The sequence below is a fragment of the Mixophyes fleayi genome, chromosome 3, assembly GCF_038048845.1.
Source record: "Mixophyes fleayi isolate aMixFle1 chromosome 3, aMixFle1.hap1, whole genome shotgun sequence".
Taxonomy (NCBI): Eukaryota; Metazoa; Chordata; class Amphibia; order Anura; family Limnodynastidae; genus Mixophyes; species Mixophyes fleayi.
The window spans coordinates 27,035,487-27,060,269 of NC_134404.1; the positions used below are offsets into that span (position 1 = coordinate 27,035,487).

Sequence of the window (24,783 nt, forward strand, 5' to 3'; positions counted from 1 at the left end):
TCTGCGTGCTCCGGTTTCCTCCCACAATCCAAAAACAAACTAGTAGGTGAATTGGCTGCTATCAAATTGACCCTAGTTTCTCTCTCTGTTTGTATGTTAGGGAATTTAGACTGTAAGCTCCAATGGGGCAGGGACTGATGAGAGTGAGTTCTCTGTACAGTGCTGCGGAATTAGTGGTGCTATATAAATAAAAGATGATGATGATGATCCCCTACCATTGCATTTCTGCAGTGGGCCCTTCATGCCCCAGTCCAAAACTGAGTACATACATTCATGGCTTTTGACGCAGAGTCTCCAGTTAAATTGTCTCGTCAAATTATTTTACAGTCAATTCTCTTGATAACTGAGTTACTGTACTCCATCATGCTTTTTGTGGAACACACTACTAATTTCCTACTTTTAGCTGCAAAACAGGAAGACATGCTAAGTTTCCATAGCAATAGGTTATCACTCGATCGGACAAGGTACAGCCTGTGTTTAATTAAGAGGGGTCATAAAGAGAATTGCGGTTGGAATGTTAACAGGCAACAAATATCAGTAGGTGAGGTCAACAAAAGGCTTAAATATTCTCCCACATTTTAAAAACAAATGATTATATACAGGAGGATAGAGGAGGAGAGACCAGACCAGCTCACTGTATACTCTCTACACTGTACCCTGCTCAAAGTAAGAAACTAAAGTCCTAGTCTTTTCATAAAAGAGCTGACAACTTTTCTATGAAACTATGATGTAATTGGAAAACAAGTATATTACTGGGCTCTAATATACTAATTTACCTAAGATTTGTTTGTATACCTCAAATTGGTCTCTCTTTTAAAGAGACAGTTCTTAAACGTAACCCTGTCTCTCTCATTCCTGATTCTCCCTCTTCTGATTTCCAGCAATATAACTCAAACTTTGTAATCCTGAAGTTTAGTGTAGAAAACTGTATCTGTGTTATCATTCAGCTTAAATATGTAAATGTCATATGATTAGTCATCTGCCCTCTTCTCCATATCACTTAGTTGGACTACTTACCTTATATCATGTGCACACAGTGTTTAATGTAAACATAATCATATGCATTCCATTTGTGTATGATAATATACAGTAAAAGTGCAAATGATCATTTGTCAATGTCTGCAAACATGCACACACTCATCTATAAAAGCATTAAAAATGTTTTAGGATTCTTTTGTTCATTTAAAACAAATCCTTATAATTCCTTGTTGTCATTTTGAAAGGATGAGTTGCATTAATAATTTAGGTCATTAAGTATAAAAATTGAGAAGATACAACTTAATACTGTATAACTTAAATCAAATGACAGGATTAATGTTATGAAATTTCTTGCATGGTAAATCAGGATATTAACAGCCACCAGGTAGTTTCATGTCCAACTAAAGGTACAAGGATTAGGGCTTTTATACAGGTTACGGGAATCTATTCTGACTATTAATATGTGTAATAATATAAAGAAGTAATCCTCAAAATATAATGAAGTGATGACCTCAGAACTCACTGTTCATAACTAGTGACATTAGCAAGGTCGGACTGGCCCTGCGGGGTACCGCGGAGATCCCCAGTGGGCCCCAACAACTGAGTGCTCCGCCCCTTACCGTGAAGTGCAGGGACTTCTACCCGAGATCTCCAAACATTGCTACTCAGTGCCAAAAATGTAGATGGCACGATGCATGCACTCTCTACACCGCCCCGGCACCCCTGACACCATCTAATGAGCTCCTCCAATCACTCATAATACACAGACTCTGTGATTCCTGTTCCTGTTCAAGGGGGGGCTTCAGAGTCACCCTCTATGGTGGTACAACTGGTGCCTTGACCCAAGAACTGCAGGCAGAGGAGAAGAAGAAGAAGAAGAAGAAGAAGAAGAAGAAGAGAAGCAGATGGAATAAGAAAAAGGAGAGAGAAGTGTGTAAGTAAACAATATATTTCCTATATTTAGATTTCTCTTTAGAAAAAGAAATCGGCAAAATCCCATCAAAGGGGATGGGGAGTGGGCTGTCTTAAGAATAAAGTACCAAAGCTATAAAAAATATAGGGCAGGGGGAGGCGGTTGACAAGTTTAGTCTGCCTCCTACTGTTTAAATAATTTAGGGGGGTTATATGACTATTCTGACTCCCAGTCTTTAAAAAATTGGCTTAACATGAATTTATTGGCGGTAGATCTGTTAATAAATTATAGTGGATGGGGTTGATGAGACTATTCTGGCACCCAAGCTATAAAAAAAAATTTGGGTTGACATTATTTTTATCGTGCACAGTTTGTAAAACAAATATGGGACTGGTTGGGAGAAATAGGTGTTTATATTTTATTTATTCTTATTTTATTTTATTTGTGCTAATAATGTCAGGGCTGGTGTGTGTGGGCAGTCTACATATGACATATGAATCCTGTGAATTTAATGTCAGGGCTTTTGTGTTTAATACATGCACATATTAGAAGTGAATGATTATAATGTTGTAACTGGTTTGAGAAGGAGGCTCATTTATTAAACCTAAACACTATTTAATTTTGGGGTGAAATTGGCTTAATTATTATACATGGTTGCTATTAATTTAATGTTGAACTGGTTAGGGTTAGGGTGGTCTAGTGTTTAGTCATTGCTCTGCTCTCTAGGAGGTGAATATTAACTATCTCTTTTCCAAACAGGACCACAACATTCCAGGGTCTGTCCAAGCAGCGACTTGTCTGAAGAAACTAGCGGCAGATGCAAGAACAGGTAGGAGAGCAGAGCACAGGGATAGAGGGTGGTCTTGCACCTGTAGAGGGCTTGGAGCTGCCCCTGGATGACAGCCCCAACTCACACCAAAATATTGAGGAGGAACAACAATGAGTGAGATGTGAGAGGGCAATGTGAGAGGAGCAAGGTGGGCAATGTTTGCATATGGGCAACACCATCTTTATATGTATTAGACAAGTGGGTCAAGTAGGGATTTTAAAGTGCTAGTATGGAAATTCGAAGAAAACTACCGCGAATATTTAATAGTATATTTTATATGCTTTTTAACACTGTATAGTGTAATATAAAACATGTTAAATGATACAATGCTATAAACCCATATCCCTCACATCTCTGGCACATATTGCACACTTTGAGCACTGTATTAGCCCTTAGTGACACCCTGTCTTAAGTGCCCTGGTCCACACAAAGCCTTAATTCAGCTCTGACCACAAGCCCTCAGAATAACCCACTTGGCACTGTTGCTGTCGCTTTAGATGATATACCATACTTACTAACTTTTTATAGTTGCGCCCGGGAGCTGCCGGTGGAGGTGGGCATGCGGAGACGTGGCCCCAAAAATCGCGTTATTTTGGACCTGTTCCCCATGACATAGTTACGCAAACGTCTTTTTCCAGCGGGGGCGGGGCCAAATGCCGCAATTCCCATTAAATCGCAGAATTTTGGACCTAATTCTGCCCACTTCACTAGTAAGTGGGCAGATGCGGGAGACTGCCATACACTCCTGGCGGTCCGGGAGACCTACCCAGAATCCGGGAGTCTCCCGGATATTTTTAAAGTTGGCAAGTATGTGTTGGCAAGTATGTGATATACGCCTACTATGTGAGCACATCTCTTCCACTTAGCCCGGACCTTGAGTGCCAGTGTTACTCTGCAGCAGTCAGTATTACTTTTGGTGTACAGTTTGATTGGGTAGTGACAGGCAGCAATCATCTGTCACTCAGAGTGGACCACCGTGTTAAAGTTGTATTTATAACATACTTGCCTACACGCCCAGAATTCACGGGAGGCTCGTGAATTTCGGGGAGTCCTCCCGGACTGCCGGAAGAGTAGGCAAAGCCCCCGAATTCGCCGAAATTCACGGCATTGCATGGACGGGGCGGGGCTTAATCATGTCATTAACACCTGTCCCCACTATTCAATGCCGTGAATTTCAGCATTTTATAGTGCGGGCCATTTTAATGCGGCAATATCACCACGCCCCCCTTCTACCCCTTGTCACATGACTTCTCCCCCGGATCTCCCGGGGCAGAAATTTTAAATGTTGGCATGCATGATTTATAATAATAATGGATTTTTTTGTGAGCAATCTGATTTGCAATATTATTATATATTAGCTTTATTAATCATATTGCTTTTTTGAGGAATTGCTGGTAAAATACTGTGAAAAGACTAGGAACTATATCTTGCCCAAATATCTGTCTTAACAAAGTAGAACCGTGAAGTGAATGCTGTTTCATTGTATACCACCAATGTGACCTGTGTGATGACATCATTTGGTAAACAAATCCACCATTGTAAAGCTTTTTAAGTTGGCTTGCAGCCAGCTCAGACCTCTCTCTGCCTCGAAATCATGGGCTTACAGGTTGTATGAGAACTGAGCTATCTCTTTTGTAACTCTGCAACTGAAGATCTAATATTAAGTAAATCTCTTTTTACTGCAAAATCTACAATTTTACTGGACAATATTGATTTATTTTGAGAAATGAATTCAACAACAGCAAGAGAACTGCACCAATGTGTAAAGTGGTAGAGGTTTTTGCTACCGAGTGAACAGATGAGATATGTTTACTTGGTACAATGTGAGATAATGAGGTGAAATGGAATGGGGAGAGAAGGAACAAAAAAGTGTTACACTTTAAAGAGAGGTCATACTAAACATTTGCAAAGCATCTAAAACATAACCATAAAGTGCCACTGGGATGCATATCAGTTGTCTTTAGATATGAACTGTTCAAACTTCTGTACAAATTAATTTTAACTGAAGATATCCCTGAAACAAACACAATTTAATTTTTATCAACTAACAAGCAATCATTATTACCAAACTTATAGTTTATTTTATTATGTTTAGCATTAGATATCATTGTGTGCCAGACTTAGGAGTTATTATTATTATTATTATCCTTATTATTATTATTATTATTATTATTATTATTAATAATAATAATAATAATAATAATAATAATAATAATAATAATTTTATATTGTACAGTACTGCAGGCAATAAAACATGCCTTTAGGTACAAAGGACTGGCCACAAATTAACCACTAGGATATACTTTATCAAGTGCTCAATACTGTATTTACTGATCACCCATCTAGATTCTTAGAATAGGATAACACAAACACACACCCACTTAGAGGATAGAGGACTCAGAGGTGGCAAGATGCAGTCCTGTAATTCCTGGGCAAATTATTATGCATAAAAGTATAATATGTGCTTTGTGTCCTACAGCCCTCCGGTGTCTGGAATGCCCCCTCAGCAGTGCATCGCAATTTAGCAGCATTATGCAAACACTCTGTTATGGGCCCTTACCACTGATTTTCCCCGCTGGGCCCTTCATACCCCAGTCCGACCCTGGACATCAGAATTCATTGGTGCATATACTATCTACAGAAGGTTTTATATATATATTAGTATCACTTGTGTTAGTGAAACTGAGACTAAGTTGTACATTTATCAAACCTTCTAAAAATTAAAAGTGGTGGTGTTACCTTTAGCAACCAATCATATTGTAGCTAACATTTTCTATAATGTACTAGATGAATGATAGCTACAATCTGATTGGTTGCTATGGGCAACACTTTCCATTTTCCTTTTCAGAATGTTTCATAAATCTACTCCTAAGGATTCTTTCTATAGAGATCTTAGATACATAAACTGGAAATAAGGAGATAAATGAGATATACATGGATTTTGCTTGACAAATAAAAAAATAACATTTAATTCATTTTTAGTTTGACTTTCCCTGGAATTATTATTTAATAGGTTCTCATTTTGATTTAAGAAAATGTATCTGTTAATGCGCAGTAAGTGGTATGTACTGCAGATTACTGTGAGACAAGAGGGGAAATTTGGTAAATACTTGTATGTTGAAAAAATGGATATGGGAGGGCTGCTTGTCAAACTATCGGTACCCCAACGTTTGGAATAGAAGCCCTGCCCTGTACTCTTGTCCATCTTCTCCTTTCCTGAACCAAGGCTGAATGGATCTACTACTAAAAGCACCAGACTCCAACTTCACCTGTCTCGCAAGCTTTATCCTCTTCTACTATCCCTGAATTGTCCCAAACAATCATGTGTGAAAAAACAAAGAAGATGGACAGCTTTTTCCTGGGGAGCATTCAAGGAAACACATTGTAAGTTGTGCCATTTTTTTGGGACAAGAGAAGAGGATGGAGGGGAACGTGGGTAAGAAATCTAACGAGGATTTTAGAGCCACAGCAAATTAAGCACAAAGGAAGAATGTTAAGCAGATATATTGGTTGCTATAGGTTACAACAGTAACAGAACAACAAAGGGTTAAGGGGTACAGCCCATACAGAACCCCGGTGAGGGTGGACCCAGAGGCTGGACTGGCATTGCCAGGCACCATTCTGCCCCTGGGTTCCAGTACATCATTGCTCTTTTCACCATGTTGTTAAATAATTAAAGAAAGTTTGTTGGCTTTCTTTCAAGTCCAGTGTGAAAGGCAGAAATATTAACTTGGCTAAGTTGATCTTTCTCTATAAAAGCGGATATATAGGCAGTTGGCTATCTAAGAAATGTGCCTGGATTATTTTGTTTGACTGGTTTATTATTGTGGTCTTAGAAATAATTGTTGTAGGAATTCTTTGAGCAGAATAGTATTCCAGTTACTGGCTCTGTTCAAATAAAGCAAGTGTTAAAGTGTCCTTTAATGATGTGCAATTATTCTGTCATCGCGCAGCCCAATGCTGTATGGTTTCTCCACGAGTAATGCTCTCATTAAAAACAAAACCATTGAAAACTTTTACTTGCAATACCATAGTTAACCACATGGGTTGCTATTGAATTAATGCAACAATATGTGCTTGTGTCACAAGCTGATGGAAATGGAGGTTATTTGTTGGTATTAACGCAACTGTACAGGGAAGTGCGGAGTCTAACGTACCCATGGACTTTTCACCAGGGACTCCCCGCAAGAGAGTATGGACTTGGCCGCAGTCAGCAATGAGATAGGGGTGAACAGCGGGTAGTCAGCAAGGCCAAGGTCAAAACCAGAAGGGGGATGCGGTACCAAATCAGGAGACAAGTGAGTAGTCAGGAAAGCCGTGGTAATGCCAGAGAAGACGTATAGTGCCAAATCATGATCCAAAAGGAAGGTCAAATACATTGCCGAGTTAAACCAGGAACACAGAGGCACTGATAGCAGGGAAACAGGAAACCTGGAGTTGAGTGTGAGCCTAATACTCTGGTATCCTAAAGGTGTCAGAGGCTGGGTTAAAAATAGGCTAGAACCTCCTAATCGGTCGCCCCGGGTGTCAGTGACCTCACAGACCACCAAAACTAATGAGGAGAGCGTTCCCGCCGCTAACCAATGGGACGTCTGTGACTGGAAGGTGTCAGGTGCAGCAGCGAAACTGCAGGGACGGCGCCTGACAGATTGTAGGGACAGTTGCAATTTACACCCAATGACAGATGCTGGCAATAATAACTAATGAAAATACTTAGTCTAATTGAAAATGAATTAACTGGCAGCATGTATGGCCTGAGCGCAGATAGCTGTTAGTCACTTGAAATAAATACTGAATAGCGTAAGATCGTAAATGATGGACAGTTGATTCTGCTTAGGTAACTTCTGCACTTTATAAATAAAACAAAAACAAAAAATAGGCAGTATGTCCCCTTCCCCAAATCCCCAAACAGTCTCAACTCTAAACAGCCTGGGCAGGTTTTCACCATAACGAAAAGCCACAAGTGTGACGTCTCCACATTATAGTTAAAACTAGTTTCACCCTGGTCAACACAGGGGTAGTACTTTAATGGTGAGAGTGGGCACTAAAACTTCAAGCCCTCCCTGCCCCAAGAGATTACCAGCCCATTACTGAAAATAAATGTGGTTCTTTCCGATCACCCAGGCTCTGGTGGATGGGTAACTAACATGAATTATACCAAAAAGAGTGTATAAAAAGAAATATACACAATTTTTGATAAAGTTTTATTGAACAAATTACTCTCCAAACCTTCATTTATCAATTTATTAAAATTGTATTAAACTTTCTTGGTTAAAATGGGCAAAATAGATTAAATAAATAAATATAATCCCTATAACTTAACCACCTTCCCAAGTCCTCTGTTCTGCCAATATAAATGGCTGTTCTTTTGCTTAAATCTAGACCCAATTGTGCAAATTGTGGCACACAGGGGTTCCAAAGTTGTATAAATGCTGTATTGCCATTTTGCACTTCATAAATGACATCCTGTATATATCAAGTGATACATTACGCAGTCATACTGGTGTGAGAACTCTTTTGTAACTAGTAATATACAGATAATAAGCTGTGGTGAGAACAGGGGAATAAATATTCTTTAGAATGTCAGAGAGAAACCAGTAATTTCCAATTTGAAATCACAATATAAATAATGCTCTGAGAAGAGGGAGTATGATTCTGAGCTACTGATTTGAGATCTTGATATGCTAAAAAATATATTTATAATGGACCTTTCCTTATATACGGAGCATTTGTTTTTTTCAACTACATGAATACTTTGATGCTTGTCTAAATAAATATGATGTTCCAGAGGATGCCACATTAGTTCACCTACATCATATTCTTCATAAGTGTGGCATGATTAGAGGTGCCCGTTGGGCATTGCAGTTGTTGGTCGATCAGGATATGTGTCTATATTACACTTGCATCTTCTACATATACTGCATGTTTTTGTACCAAGTGACTTTGCCACAGAACCATATAATGAACATATATATGTTATATATCTGGTGGATTCTAATATACATAATTACCAAGATCTGTTGAATCCAACACTTGTTACTGTGATCATGTGAACCACTAAACACTCACTTATAATGAAGCTCCACATAATAGAATAAACTTGTGTAAAGATAGATGTTAAACCCTGTAGAATGAAGTACTATCAACTACAACCACTTCTTCTAAACTGCCCTTGATGCTGTTGCCTCCCCCTCTTCTGTCTGCCTCCGCCGCTCGATACCACAGCCTTGGCACTCCAAGTTTACACGCTTCCTTCAAAAGACCTCTGGAGGAAATCTCCCACTTTGCCTGGCTTCCTTCACTTCAAATGTATCCTCTCATCCTATAGATCCACCCTCTCCCTTGCTAAACAATCCTTCTTTAAATCCCTAATTTCTTTTCAGTCTTCTAATCCCTGCCACCTCTTTTCCATATTGAACTCTCTCCTCTTCTCTCTCATCCTGCTCTTCCTCTCTGCCACTGACTCTGCCTCCTTTTGCTACTCCAACATTGAGGCCATCAGGCTCGATATCTCCTCCTTACATCATTCTGCTGCCACCCCCACCACTCTAACATCCTCCCCCTCCAGCAACCAACTCTGGTACTCCTTCCGCCCTACTTCAGGTGAAGAAGTCCACTCCCTCATATTATCCTCTCCCTGTCTATCTGTAACCTGGATCACATCACCTCTCGCCTGCTTCGCTCCCTCTTCCCCACTGCCTCCTTCTACCTCGCACACCTATTCAATCTGTTATTCACTGGTATTGTCCCCTCATTCTTTAAACACACTCTTATATCTCCCGCTCTAACACAATCCAATCTTTACCCCATCACACTCACTAACTACCGGCCCATTTCGCTTCTCCCCTTTGCCTCTAAGTTACTAGAGCAGATTGTCTGCAACTGCCTCACCAGTTACATTTTGAACATCTATCTCCTTAATTCTCTCCAATCTGGCTTCAACCCCTTTCACTCCACTGAAATCGCCTTGGCCAAAGTCAACAATGATCTTCTCTTGGCCAAATCCAAAGGCCACTTCTCCTTGCTTATCCTCCTGGACCTCTTTGTGGTCTTTGACACTGTGGCCCACCCTCGCCTGCTGCAGACCCTTCTTTCTTTTGGCTCCTCTGGCTCTGTCCTTGCATGGTTCACCTCATACCTTGCCAACCACTCCTTCTCTGTTTCCCCTTCTGACTACTCCTCCCCCCTTCTTCCCTCTCCATAATAGTTCCACAGGGTTCTGTTCTTGGCCCTCTGCTCTTCTCTCTATACATTATCTCCCTGGGTGAACTCATCACTTCCTTCCAGCTCCAGTATCATCTTTATGCCATTCTTCTCCTGATCACTCCATACATATCCAACCTCCTCTTCTTACACGCTCCCTCTCGTCAGCTGTGATGGCCCAATGACCATTTCCTCTCCTCCACTCTGATCATCATATTTCACTCCCGAATCCAAGATTTCCCCCGGGCTGCCCCCTTCACTAGAATGACCTTTCCTCCTTCTATCCGAATTTCCCCTAGTCTGTGCACCTTCAAACGGGCACTGAAAACTCACCTGTTCTTAATAGTCTACCAAACATCCACCTAACTATCACTCTATGTTCACTAAACTCACCCTCTCTCATCCCCCGTCCTTCTTATGTGCTCCTCTCGCCCTAGATCCCCTCCACTGACTCCCCCCTTGTGCCAGTTGTCTTTTTACCCTCCCTTTAGGTTATAAGCTCTTACGAGCATGGTCCTCTTCCCTCCTGTCTTAATACTTAGCACTTCTGTTCCAGTTACATTGCACTGGCTTTGCTTGAAGCTTTTGGAGACTTATTAGTATTCGTTTGTTGTTCTGTGATGTTATACCTTGTCTGGTCTACTTAAATGTTTGTAGTCTTTACTGCGCTGAAGAAGTCTTGTGATGCCTTATAAATAAAGGATAGAAATAATTATAATAATTATAATAATAATAATAATAATAATAATAATAATAATAATTATACTATAAACTAGCTATAATCTTTGTGCCATCCACATGGGCCAATCTTACCGATCTCTCTGCATCTCTCTGATAGCCAGAACCATAGAAGGATGGGAGAGATATTTTCATTGACAATGGATTGTTCTGTTTTTGGATTAAAAATAATTTGTTTCCTTCTAAAATAACTATCTTTTATCTTCCCTTTCTAGATTTTACAGAAGACATGATTACCATCGATCCCATCACAATTCTTGTGTCTGTTGTTGTCATCCTATTTTTGGCCAATGTTTTTAACAATCGGAAACAAGACAATAGCAAAAATTTCCCCCCTGGACCAACGCCTTTGCCGATCATTGGAAATATGCATATTATAAACTTATCAAAACCTCATATTACATTTATAGAGGTAATACAGTACTTCTACGCAATTCACCTAAATCATTTAAAGGAGTTTTAACATCTTTACAAAATCCTCTTCCTTCTCAACAACTTTGATGAGTGAATCCCACCATTTAGAATATTTAGTAAGGTCCTTGCACTCACATGAAGTTGGAATCTCTGCAGATCACCCTTATTGTTGCCACAGGATTTCAAATAGAGTAAAGAGGCCCCCACCAAAATAATATAATTAAACACCCCTTTAAATGTAAAGGGTATAAGGCACACTAAGGGCTAGATTTACTAAGCTGCGGGTTTGAAAAAGTGGGGATGTTGCCTATAGCAACCAATCAGATTCTAGCTTTCATTTATTTAGTACCTTCTACAAAATGACAGCTAGAATCTGATTGGTTGCCATAGGCAACATCCCCACTTTTTCAAACCCGCAGCTTAGTAAATCTAGCCCTAAGATACTTTTCATCTAGGTGCAAAATTTGTACTAATAAATACCAGTCAGACATTCATTTACATTATCTCAGATGAACTAAACAAATACAAGCTAATTGCTGATTTAAATCTGGAATTCAGTGCATATTATTATTATTATTATTAATTTTTATTTATAGGGCGCCACTAGGTGTCCGTAGCGCCGTAGAGGGACAGAAGATTACAATACGAGGTGAGAAAAGAATGTATCTTACATCTACCTTAAATTTTACATTTGTCTAATTTATTTACTTATAAATGGTATATTCAAAAGTTAGGAAAAACGTATGCTTTACATAATGTGTTACTAAATCCAAGGTGAGTAAAGAATTGTGAATTTAGCCTAATTAGAATTTTAAAAAAAGGAGGCAATATTCTGTACCATATTGACAAGCAAATGGCACAGTCGGACATCGCTGTGATGTTGTGGCGACACATCGCTAGAAACTGAATGCTCCCCAAAGCATAAGTTTTTCCTAACTTTTGAATATACCAGTTATAAGTAAATAAATGAGACAAATGTAAAATTTAAGGTAGATGTTAGATACACTCTGTTACGCGTTGTATCTAATACACTATAGCTGCTGAGTAGGCACTACCAAGAGGTGTTTTTAAATTACCGTATTTCCCCATGTATAAGACGCACCTTTTTCCCCCAAATGTTGGGTCTAAAAAAAAGGTGCGTCTTATACACTGCAAGTCTTATTTACCTCAATGAAGAAGTCGGCACCTGGATGTGAGAGAGGAGAAAGGAGTCCCCGCTGGCTGTATGGAACAGCGTGTCCCCGACGGAAGTCCCGCCGCGTAACCGGAAGTAGCGGGTCCGCCAGGCTGTTCCAACTCCAGCCCCTGGTCTCCACCGGAAACAGGCCACAAATGCCGTGATAGGCGCTCCGAGAGGTAGAGGTAAGGCACTCAGCTAGAAACCACCAGGGCCAGGGGGACTCTCAGAAGGCGGGGGCACCCGGGAATTTGGAAACCGCCAGGAGGGCAGCATGCTCAGAGCATGAGATGGCGCGGGACATCCAGCAGGCAGTGGGAGACCCCAGTCGTCTCGGGAAGCTTTTTTTTCATTTTGGGCCCCAAAATTAAGGTGCGTCTTATACATGGGTGCGTCTTATACTTGGGGAAATACGGTACTATTATATTCCTTTAATGCACCTAGAGGTCCCTACTTTATTTTGCCTAATTAACAATTGTCGAAAGGTTTTAAGTGTAATTAACAGAAATAGTTGAAATCCTCACCAGAAATTTGCATAAACAAACTCTGACTTGCCAAGTACTATAAAGTTAGTTTTCTATGGTATAAACTGAGGAACAATGGAAGTGAGGTGAAAAGCAGAAAGGACTAGGGGCCATATTCTAAAAGAAAATGTAAAAAATCATACAAGGAGAAAATAAATGAAATGATCTTGAAAGGAAGTGGTCATACTTTCATCTAAATGTATATTGTGGAAACTGCCCATTACTATGCCAACAGTACTAGCGGTTTGCCAGTAACATCCACAGCAATAATTCCCGCTAATATGCCACAAGTAGTAATGTTAGCACTAGAGTATCCATGTTCTGTGTTTATGGTTCAATATACTCAGTTTTGAAGCTTTTACTAAGGTATAGCTTGTCTGAAAAATGAGATAGTATATTGTATATGCTATCTGGTCTATTTCTCAATAAAGGATTAACCAAATCCATCATCATCATCATCATCATCATCATCATCATCATCATCGCTATTTATTTATATAGCGCCACTGATTCCGCAGCGCTGTACAGACAACTCATTCACATCAGTCCCTGCCCCATTGGGGCTTACAGTCTAAATTTCCTAACATAAAAACACAGAGAGACAGAGAGAGAGAGAGAGAGAGAAACTAGAGTCAATTTTGATAGCAGCCAATTTAACCTACTACTATGCTTTTGGAGTGTGGGAGGAAACCGGAGCACCCAGAGGAAACCCGCGCAAACACGAGGAGAACATACAAACTCCACACAGATAAGGCCATGGTTATTCTGCCTCACAGCGCACATAAGGCGCTGGGAGGCAGAAGTGCTAACCACTTAGCCAGCGTGCTGCCCTAATAATGCACTATTGACCTTGTTTGCAAATAGTAAGACTGTATAACAAACAAAGTCCCTTGAGACTGGGGGGGGGGGTAAGTGTATCAAGCTGTGATTTTTTTGAGCAATTTGAAATGGTCTAAGGGCTAGATTTACTAAGCTGCAGGTTTGAAAAAGTGGGGATGTTGCCTATAGCAACCAACCAGATTCCAGCTGTCATTTTGTAGAAAGTACTAAATAAATGAAAGCTAAAATCTGATTGGCTGCTATAGGCAACATCCCCACTTTTTCAAACCCGCAGTTTAGTAAATATACTCCTTAGTCATCAAGTCACTATATATATTAACTAGCGATTTTTAGTCTCAGATCAAAAATCGCTGTCGATCTCGAACGAGTTGCAGAAGTTTTCCAATAACATCGAAAGTCTCAGATTGCAAGTGTTTAATTATAAAGGCAAACTAATACTCATTTCTGATTGGTTGGCAGTTCTAAATCAAAAACTCGCTGGTATTTTGTCTTGCAAATTACCAGAATCAACATGCTGCTTTGTATAGGGGGTACTCATATTTCTGACATTGCCCTACTGCTGGCTGCCTAGTGCTGGTAGTAGCAAAATTGGGGGGACAAAAAGTGTGGGGTCCCCCTAATTTAACTCCAATCAACACCAGGCTTTGGCAGCTGGGACTAGAAGCACTCAAGCTGGGGACTCTGCAGCATGGAGTCCCCTTGCCATAATTACAACCAGCCACCGGCTGCTTAGCACAGGATTGGATTCCCTAGGGAGATGGGATATTCAAAAACCACCGAGGGTGTGGGGCAATAAAATGGTTGATGTTAGACACTTTTTTGAGTTGCTCCACTACAGGTCTCAGCAAGTCCAGGCTGCCAATAACAGTTATTGGGACTTGTAGTGCGCCAAGAAAAAATGTAAATAAACCAGACACCTCTTTTCAGCAACAAAATTTTATTTGCAAATAAAAAATTTTTTATACTCAGCAACCTCTGATCTTCATGTGTCCGATCCATATCTTATACACTTTTAATCTAAATGGTGTTAAAAAAAAATAAACCAAAAAAATATTCCAAGTGTGAAGAAAAAAAAATCTCTTCTTTTCTTCCTGCTTCATAAACTAAAGTTATCCGCCAGAACATGCTTGACTAAATAAAGAAAACATGAAGACACTCAAATTAGTTATCATATGCAAGAGCACCCATCACAATTAAGAAATGACAGCCAGCGGGTCTATTTATAAGCGTTGGTTTTCGGCTCTGGCAGAGTGGGAAAACCTCAACTTATTAATAGACCTGTCGGCTGTCATTTCTTCAAAGATCACAGAGGTTGCTGAGAGTGAACGGGCTTGGCACTTGTGGTTTCCCAAGTGTCTGCATCCCCTGGCAGCCATGGGTATGCTGGTGCTTGTAGTACTACAAGCACCAGGATGCCAAGGCTGTTAATGGCAGCCTGGGCTTGCTGGGACCTGTAGTGCATAACTCCAAAATACTGTTTATCTAACAATATTTTATTACCCCACTCCCACCGCTCCAGAATGTGGAAAGAACTTGAGTGCTTTCAGCACTGGCTGGGTACCCCTATGGAGGGTGATCACATTTTTTTTGCAGACCCCAACTCCCTAGGGAATTTAGTCCTGTGCTGACTAGCCTGGGGCTGTCTATCATTATGGCAATGGGACTTGTATTGTTAAAGTGGCAAAATATTGGGACAGCAATTTGTGTGATGGTGATTTTGTAAAACTCACTTTATTTGTGATTTACTATCTAATTACACTGTCATACATCGTCAACTGTCAACTTCATACTCACCCGAGAAAATCACTTTAAAGGCAAAATCACACTGTGATATGTGTACCCCCAGTTCTGAGACAGAAACAAACAGAATCAAAGGGTACAATTGTTCTGACAGTTAAGAAACAGTTAATTGGTAATTAGAAAGGCGAAATGTGATAGGACAGAAGCAAAATGTTTTAATTGACATTAACATTTTCTGAGCCAAATCTAGTGCCAGGTTTTATACAATGGGCTCTGGTGCCAGATATACAAAACTAAACAATCTAGTACAAAGTATAATCTGCTGAGCCATGCTTTGTGTCATATACACAGCGTTTAGCCATAACTGGTGCCAAGTATACCAAGTGGAGTCCATATTCATATACCATATTGAGTCCATAAAAGGAGAGATCTCAAGTGGCACCATGAAACTTAGGCACAGATATAGAGTATTTCAAAGCTTACATGGCTAACAGAAAATAATTCCTCTTGAGTATGGGTGGGGCTGTATTGGGGAATTCTACAGCTGCCAGGAGTGGATCTGATGCTTCTGCTAGTTTAAGAGAGGAAGGGATATAAGAAATAAATGTGTCTGTACATTCTCCTTTCTACAACAATAATTTCAGAAATATTATTGAAGCATAAAATATCAGCTATTCCAGAATTTTACATTGAAATGTGGGATTTGTACTCGCATACATTCATTTTACCACAACACTGAAAGTAAAATATAGTATTGTTTCAAATACTTAATGATAACATTGCTCAAAGTTGCAAATCTGTAGTGGACCACAGCAGCCAATCAACAACTAGATGTTATCTGTCTAGCTTAAGACAATAAAAGTACATATCTAATCAGGTACAATGTTTCGAGTGCAGATTTTCACCATATATCCATGTTAATAAATATTGAGTGGAACTCACAAACAAATCAATATGCTATAACGCATATATAAATATGTTTAAATTATTTTTTTCTTCATCAAATTTTCTTGCCTAAATTACAGCTATCCATGACAAATGTTTTTGTGTACATGTCTTTAAAAGTATTAAAACTTTTTGTTACATGAACAATTAATCCTTTACAATTATTCATAAATATTGATTAAATAGAAATAAATAGTATTCCAGTAGGAATAATGAATATTTCACACACCAGTGTAAATTGATTAACGAATATCACATTACCATATTAACAATATTATTTAGACTTTTTAGGAAGAGATGTTTAGGAATTCATGTCCACTTCTATAAATATATACTCTATTTATACTATCAAAACTCACAGGGGCCGTTACAATGAAATGCAATGCAAAACGAAGTTGCTCTGGAATAGGCGCCAAGGCACTCCGCAGTAATGCAACATTGCAGTTTTTCCCCACATTCCATTGAGGCACATAGTAAAATCTGTGATGCTGCTCAACCAGACATTGCGGTGATGTCGAGGACACATCGTGTTGTGATGAATCGGCTCCACCTTGTTTTGTGTTGTCTCTCCCCACCCATTTTGGAAGTGTCCAGCTGGCACATGATGCTTGAGTGAATACTTGACAAGAATAACTCAAGCCTCACATGCGAGATGGACAATTCCACAATGGATGGGGCCAGTCATCCACATTTGTGAGAGAGAAATCATGGGTAGGTTGATTGTGGGGAATGAGAGCCAATTTCATAGCTTAACATTTTTTAGAATTATTCTTTGAATGGTTTGTTGATTCTATTCTTTACTGTTTTTACAGTTGGCAAAGAAGTATGGCTCAGTATTCAGTGTCCATTTAGGAGAGAAGATGGTCGTCCTGTGTGGTTATGACACTATAAAAGATGCTCTAATCAACCATGCAGAGGAATTTTCTGAACGGTCTGATTCACCAATCATCTCTAAATCAACAAAGGGATTTGGTAACTATTTTGAGCCCTAAAGTCAAAAAATATATACAAAAAGTTGAATGCATACATTAAACACTTTAAAGTGCATCAAAGTAAAATAAACCCTGCTCAATTAATGAAAAATTCCAATTGGAGTGTGAACAAATTAACTTTCCTATCTGAGTAGGAAGGGCAGAGTGGAATGTTGCAGAGCACCAGCTGGTAAGAGGAGGCAGGTTGGCAGCCTGGTATAGTAAGTGAGAGGAGAGGGGTTTAAATATCTCTCTCCCTAGAAGCGTTGTGGATCCCTTCAAAGTTTTGCTATGGTGCTCAAAATTTCTTGTTACACTACTGAAATGACATGTCCACTTTTAGACAAGTGGCTTCTATTAAATCTATTGATCTGAAACATATATATATTCACCATTACTGCATTATTTTAGAAAGTAAATCACTGCCTTGCTATCTGTAGAGTAATCTTCTATAAGTTGGATTGCTCTGGGTAACAGACAACTGCTAGAGTGCATTAGGATTGCCTGTTTTAACTTTCTCCTTATTCAAACATTATCTCCTTGCTTTTACTTACATTCCCTACTTTAGCTAGAAAATAATAGGAATTTGATATCGATAGTGGGCATTCAGTGCCAAATTATTGAGGTAAAACCTCTTTAAATGTCTCTAAGTTATATTTCAGTTCTAAAGTAAGTTTTTTATGTCCACACAGGATACTGTAGTGCATGGTATGGATTATGGTAGATGAAGGTTTCTGCATAATTAGAATTCGGGGGCCACATAGAAAAATTGTGATGTGATCCCCAATGTTTCGAAGGAGAGGGACACCCCTGACCTCTCCACAGTTCAAACAGCTGGGCTCTACCTTTTCCTCTTCTGCTTACCTCTCTAAGTTTTATTTATTGCACAGTCAGGAAAGGAACACAAGAATTCCCTTCCCATCTTAGCAGAATTTAATTTTGAAGAGTTAGGATGTCTACTAACGTGCATGTTTTTCTGGGGCTCTAAATGCTTTACATGTCCTAATTCACACAGTAGTTCATTAAGATGCCCACTGACTGCAGACACTGCAGAGGTGAGCAGGCTCCATGGCAAAGTAGGGTCCTGCAGTTGAGAGGCTCTACTGCTTATGCTAGTCCAGTAAACTGTATATGTCACTGTGTTTTCCACATTTCATTGTTGGATGTCATTGGAGTGACTCCAGGCCGATCTATACATAACAAACCTGCATTTTAGACAGATACAGATGTCATGGGCATGTTATAGTTTCATGACAGATTTATTTTCAAGATGGGTTTAACAACTACATGTACAGTAACTACACCTATAAAACAGACATACATTGATAAAAGATATTCAGAAGAAATGAGAATAAAAGGTGGTTATTTATGGATTAGAACTTGGCAGTAAGTTGATGGGAAATTGTGGTAATTAGTTGTTTGGGGTAAATGCTATTTTTGCTCATATCTCACCATCAATATTTTTCTTTATAAATGTAGTACAAATAAGTGTAACGCAGTGATGTGTACTAATTCGATTTAGGTGTTATCTCTGCTCATGGCGAGAACTGGAAAGTGATGAGACGATTTGCTCTTTCAACATTGCGAGATTATGGAATGGGGAAAAAAAGCATAGAAATCAAGATCAATGATGAATGTGAAAGTTTAATGCAGACATTTAGATCGTATAAAGGTGAGTGTTTGCTATTGAACTCTCTATCATGTTCTCAAATACCACTATTACCATTTTGATAGCAATAATATATTTGCATTTAATTATATATAAACAAAGACCATAGCATGAAAATGAAACAGTAAAAATCCGTTTAATACTGACGAGAAATCTATTTTTTCCCAATCATAGTGCCTTGCCATCTGCACAGTTTTGGGTAAAAAATGCTCATTAGTTTTTTTATATTTTTCTACATACTAATTAGGTCACATCTATGGCATGCCTTTTTCCAGTCTTTTTTTATAAGTTCTCAGTTCCCTTAATTAATAAGATTGCCCACCTTTAAACCTGTAATTTTCTGCTAAATCCATCTTGTAGACACGAGCCAAACATTTTAGCCCAAGAAGTGGTCTAACTATTAATGTATATAATATGATAAACTTGTGCTATTGTAATTCATTTGAATAAATCCACCTTTACTTTAGATTATTGCTGTGAAAGTTAATTATATGTGTAATCCCCGGATCCATGGATCTCCTGTAAAAGAGGGTTGGGTTCCGCGAGTTGACATCGGCAGTAGGGGGTCATCCAACCCTGTCTTGGGTGTTACTGTCATGATCTGCCTCTGGCTGCAACCCTGCATCTAGATACTGCCCTGCCTTCTCCTGATCTTGCCTGCACAAAATATGTCCGGACTCTGTCATATGTGTTTCCAGCCTGCAGTACTGCTGTTCCACCAAAGGGGTCACTGTAGTACTTGGATTGTTCTCCTACCTCTAGGATGCTTAGCACCTGTTTCTGGCCTTTAAAAGATTGCCTTTCCCAGCAGTCTTTGCCAGTTAATCTGTTGTCTTAACTACTGCTGGTATTCCTGCATATGATTTCTGATTAATTTCCTGTTATTGACATCTGCTTGTCCCTATGTTTTGGCACCTCTTCTTATGACCCCTATCCAGCATTGTTGTGACTTCGCTACTGCTTTCTCACTGGTATTGTGGTGGACCTTCTGGCTTTGACTCCTGGCATGTTTGACCCTCCTGTATACAGTGTCTGCAGTTTATTGGTCCTATAGCAATCCAGCACCTATAGTCTGTGGCATCTCCAGCTATCCAGCTCCTGTGTCTACAATTTGTTGCACCTCTGTGACTGATCCAGTCTCCTGGCTGTCTGTCTACCTGGACCCCTGAGTACTCCGCACAGCAGACCACTACACTTTCTCTGCCTGCTGATGATCCGGTGCCTCCTGTCTCTTGAGTAGCCTGGAGTCCCGACACCCGTGACTCATCTGGTGCCTCCTGAGTAACTTGGAGTTCTGACACTCGTGACTCATCCGATGCCTCGTGCCTCTGTATAACCTGGAGGACAGTCACCCATGGTTCATCCTTTGCCTCAAATTTCTTAAGTCTCTACTTTGTTAATAAAGTTGCTTAAGCAACTTCCCATCTCCGTTCCAAGCATTTCTTGCTCCAGTACCAGCTCCGGAGTGTCAAATCCTTTTCCCAGGGAGAACATCATTATTGCAGTATATCTTCCAGAGACTGTACCTTGTGAGAGAGAATAATCAAGATATGCTTGGCCAGAAATGGATCCACTGAAGAAATTGTCAGATTTTGTTTCTCCCAGTTCTCCGTGTTCAGACACTGTTTATTAACCTAAATCAACCTTGTCAGCATCTGAATCTGTCCAAGCAGCACCTCTTAATAATGCTACTTCAAAATTGCAGTTAACCAAGAACTATTGTGTAACAAACTCCACGCCCCCACCTGACTGAAAAGGAGCGATGGCGCAGAAGGGCCAATAAATTATGTCTCTACTGTGCAAGTAATGTACACTACTTACAAAACTGTCCACTCCGCAGACCACGATAGCCTACAGAACTGTTCTCAGTTTACACTCCTCCTCATTCCGGATTTGTTTACACATCGCTGTTTCTACATTTCAACCTGTACTGTTCTCTAGGTTGAGGGTACTATTTCCAGTCGTCTATCCTGAGGTGCAGGCTCCACTCATCTGTCCTGAAGTGCCAGTTCCAACCACATGTCTTGAGGAGCCAGCTCTAGCCACCAGTCTTGAGGTGCCAGCTCCAGCTCCAGCTGCCTTTCCTGAGATGCCAGTTCCAGTTGCCTGCTCCAAATGCCAACCTCTGTCTCCTGTTCCGAGGAGCCAGCTTCTGTCTCCTGTTCCGAGGTTCTAGCCTTTGTCGCCAGCTCCGAGGTGCCAGCCTCTGCTTCCTGTTCCAAGCTGCCAGCCTCTGGCTCCACTCCAGAGACATTGCCAGTTCCAGAGGGGGCACTGCCCATACAGCCCGCTCCAGAGGCGGCGCTGCCCAAACAGCCTGCGCAGGAGGGGGTGCTGCCCTTACAGCCTGCTCCAGAGGAGACCTTGCCCTTTCAGCCTGCTCCTTAGAGAACCCTGTCCCCCAATCTGCTCTAGAATTCAGCCACCTAATATGGTTCAGCCTGAGTTGCCACCTAATTTGGTTCAGCCTGAGTTGCCACTTAATACGGCTTAGCCTGATATGCCACTTAATACGGATCAGCCTGAGTTGCCACTTAATACAGTTCAGCCTGAGTTTACACTCAGTGCTGTCCGGTCCGAGGCTTCTCACAATGCTGTTCAGTCCCAGGCTTTTCACAGTACTGTCCAGTCTGAGGCTTCTCACAGTGCTGTCTGGTCCGAGGCTTCTCACAGTGCTAGTGTTGTCCAGCCTGTGGCTTCTCACAGTGCTGTCCAGTCCAAGTAATGTTCTCTATCTGAATTTCCCAAGTCGCATTTTCTTTCTGGGCCATCTCCTGATGAGGGTGCTCAGTCCGAGCCATCTCCTAATGAGTGCTCCCAGTCTGGGTCGTCTCCTGCAGAGGATGTCCAGTCCAGGCCTACTTCCAAGTCGTGTGCCTAGTTCGGGCCTTCTTCCAGGTCGTGTGCTTAGTCCGGGCCTTCCTCCAGGTTGTGTGCCCAGTCCGTACCTTCCTCCAAGTCCTGTGCCCAGTCCTGGCCTTCTTACAAGTCATCTGCCCAGTCCGGGCCATCTCAGGTCAGAGGTGCTCTGCCCAAGCCCCTAGAGATGTGTGTTCAATCCAATGTTCCTATCAAGGTTCTGACTACACCATCACCCAAGATTGCCAAAGCCTCAAATTAATATGGAAGCTTATGGGTTTAATGTGGAAGATGACCAGTGTATATATTTTTATATATATATATATATATATATATATATATATATATATATATATATAGATAGATAGATAGATAAAGGTAGATAGATAGATAGATAGATAGATAGTTAGATAGATAGATATAGATCAGTCTATATATACATACACTAATGAAAACAATTAAATGACTCAGGTAATGGGGTTGTTCTTGGTATATTGACACCGGTGGGGAAATATGGAATTGAATACAACCTATGTGAACAAATGTGAAACAGTTTATCTTTGTTACTATATGGTATGAATGTCATGGACAATGTAATTACAATGTTGTCTAGTTGATAAATATAAGGATATCTTTTACAGCTGTTTATAAAAGTATTCATGTATTATAATGATACTTTGTATTCTTATACATGCATTTTTACTTTTCCTCGCTATTAATATTGTTCATATTAAATTCAACAATGTATCTTTGCTCTATATTCAGGAAAACCTTTTAATAATTTGACCATCATCAATGCTGCTGTCGCCAATATCATTGTGTCCATACTACTCGGTCATAGATTTGAATATGGGGATCCAAACATACTGAGGCTCATGAGTATAATTAATGACAATATCAAGATCGTGGGTGGCCCTATGGTCAGGGTAAGTATTTTCACTCTGTCAGGTGGATTTTAAAGTTGTTTACTGTAATTTTCTTAAATTCAGTTTCCTCAAGTTAATAATATGATCAGCAAACATCTTTATTTATTACAGCTGCTTTACAGCTAATAAACAGTTAAATTTATCAGCATCTCTGCATGACCAAGGGTTAATTGTTTGCAGAGTGCAGCAATGACATAAGAAACACGTTTAGACAAGTTTAATTATACTGTATAGCTAATGGACTGGAAAGCTTTTGTGTACATCCCTTTTAAGTTGGTGTATTTGCTTAGGAGATAGCATGTCTACTACCCCAGCTTCGGAAATGCTCAGTCCACAGTCCCAGGATGGCGACCCTTGCTAGTGTCTTAACGTTTCATGCCAAATTCACGTACAGTATCCTAAGCAAGATCTATTTATTACAAGTGTAAAATTATGCATTAAATTATATTCCCTTTTTTCTTTAAGTTCATCATGCCTGTATCCCATACCATTTACATAATCCGTTTATTATGCAATTGTCATCTACAATACCAGGAGAAGTGGTGGTGTAACCACATCTCACTCCCTTTATCCAAGATATCTTCCGTGCTGCCCCCCACCACTGGAACGATCTCCCTTATTCTATCAGACTATCTCCTAGCCTATATAGCTTCAAACGGTCATTGAAAACCCATCTTTTTAGAAAAACATACCAGTCCTCCTCACTATTTCACCATGTAGTATACCTCACCCTCTATTATCCTTCATCTCTCCCACTCTTGTTTCTTGCCCTCAGTTACCCTCACATTGGCTCACCACCATGTGTCAACCGTTTGTCTGCCCCTTTCCTTTAAGATTGTAAACTCTAGTGAGTAGGTTCCTCTTCACTCCTCTTCTCATTACGTATAAAAGTTTGCTCACCAGCTACATTACGCACCTCCTCCTAGGGCTCTCTGCCCATTGACTCCACTCTTCCATTGTCTTCACACTTCTTTCAGTGCCTCTAAATCTGTTAGCTGTGCCCACGCTAAGGGGCACAGGTTTCAGCTTGTGCTGAATATTACCCTTACACCCAGTAGCTGTATTGAGAGTTGTAGTGTTATTTGTTTACTGTATTGTACTGACTTGTTATCTCAAAATCTTGAAATTTTATATTTCATGAAATATTATATGTTTTAAAACAATATTTATTTATTTTTTCATTTTAAGTTGTATAATAAATATCCATCAGTGATAGGCTGGCTACCTGGGAGTCACAGAAAAGTTTTTGAAAACATCAGCAAGATGAAGGAATTTATTACAGAGACATTTATAAAAGAAGAGAGAGAATTGGACATAAATGATCAGAGAAATCTCATTGAATCATTCCTTGCAAAGCAACAAGAGGTATGTACTTAACTTTTTATCTCCTTATATCCTATATGTAGTAGGTTTGTTTTTTTTGTATTTGCTCTAGCGATGAGCAAAATTGTGGCAAAACTCTGCAGTGTATTTATAAATTTACATTTTGCTGAATTTGTAGGTTATGAATAGAGCTGAGATACTGGGCATCAATTCATTTTGCTGTATGGTTGGGTAAGGTTTGGATTAGGAACAGTTCAGGCCCAATTCCCCAGGTGAAGTCTACAACATTTTGGGGTCAAATGCAAAATAGGACAACAATTAGATGCATAAAGTCCAGACTTGCCACATTAAAAACTAGAGAAGCTCACTGACCCCCGTGTTTTGGTTGTGGATCTGGATTACCTTCGTGTTTTGGTTTTGGTTTTGTTTTGCTATTTTTTTAAAAAATTAATTTTTTTTGGCTAAAATAACTTAATTTAGGTATTATTTTGTACCTACATTATTATTAACCTCACTAACAGTGATTTCCAATCATTTCCATTCAATTTTGACCACCTCATAGGTCACAATAATACTTTCATACACTTTCAAACAAAGATTGCAGCAGTTCTTGCCAGTGATAAGAAAAAGGCCATTGTCATGCCTGGGCATAAGATCAAAAATCCACCTCTTAGGTGTGGAATTATTTTTACACAAATCCTGACAACTGTAGTCTAGCCATTTGTAGCGTTTTT

General features: G+C 39.9%; 1 protein-coding gene across 2 annotated transcripts in view; it reads left to right on the forward strand.

Moving 5' to 3' along the window:
- The first annotated feature begins 542 nt into the window (after window positions 1-542).
- Window positions 543-24,783, forward strand: part of LOC142143425 (cytochrome P450 2K1-like) — a 40,523-nt gene continuing 16,282 nt past the window's right edge. The window contains exons 1-7 of one of the 2 annotated variants that reach the window (XM_075201265.1): window positions 1,884-1,912; window positions 2,651-2,720; window positions 10,877-11,073; window positions 17,114-17,273; window positions 18,795-18,944; window positions 22,566-22,726; window positions 23,915-24,091. In XM_075201265.1, the coding sequence (XP_075057366.1) occupies window positions 10,891-11,073; window positions 17,114-17,273; window positions 18,795-18,944; window positions 22,566-22,726; window positions 23,915-24,091 (831 nt within the window). In that variant the 5' untranslated portion in view covers window positions 1,884-1,912; window positions 2,651-2,720; window positions 10,877-10,890. Of the gene's footprint in view, window positions 667-1,883; window positions 1,913-2,650; window positions 2,721-10,876; window positions 11,074-17,113; window positions 17,274-18,794; window positions 18,945-22,565; window positions 22,727-23,914; window positions 24,092-24,783 lie in introns of those variants that run through there. The other variant, XM_075201264.1, reaches the window with a different exon arrangement.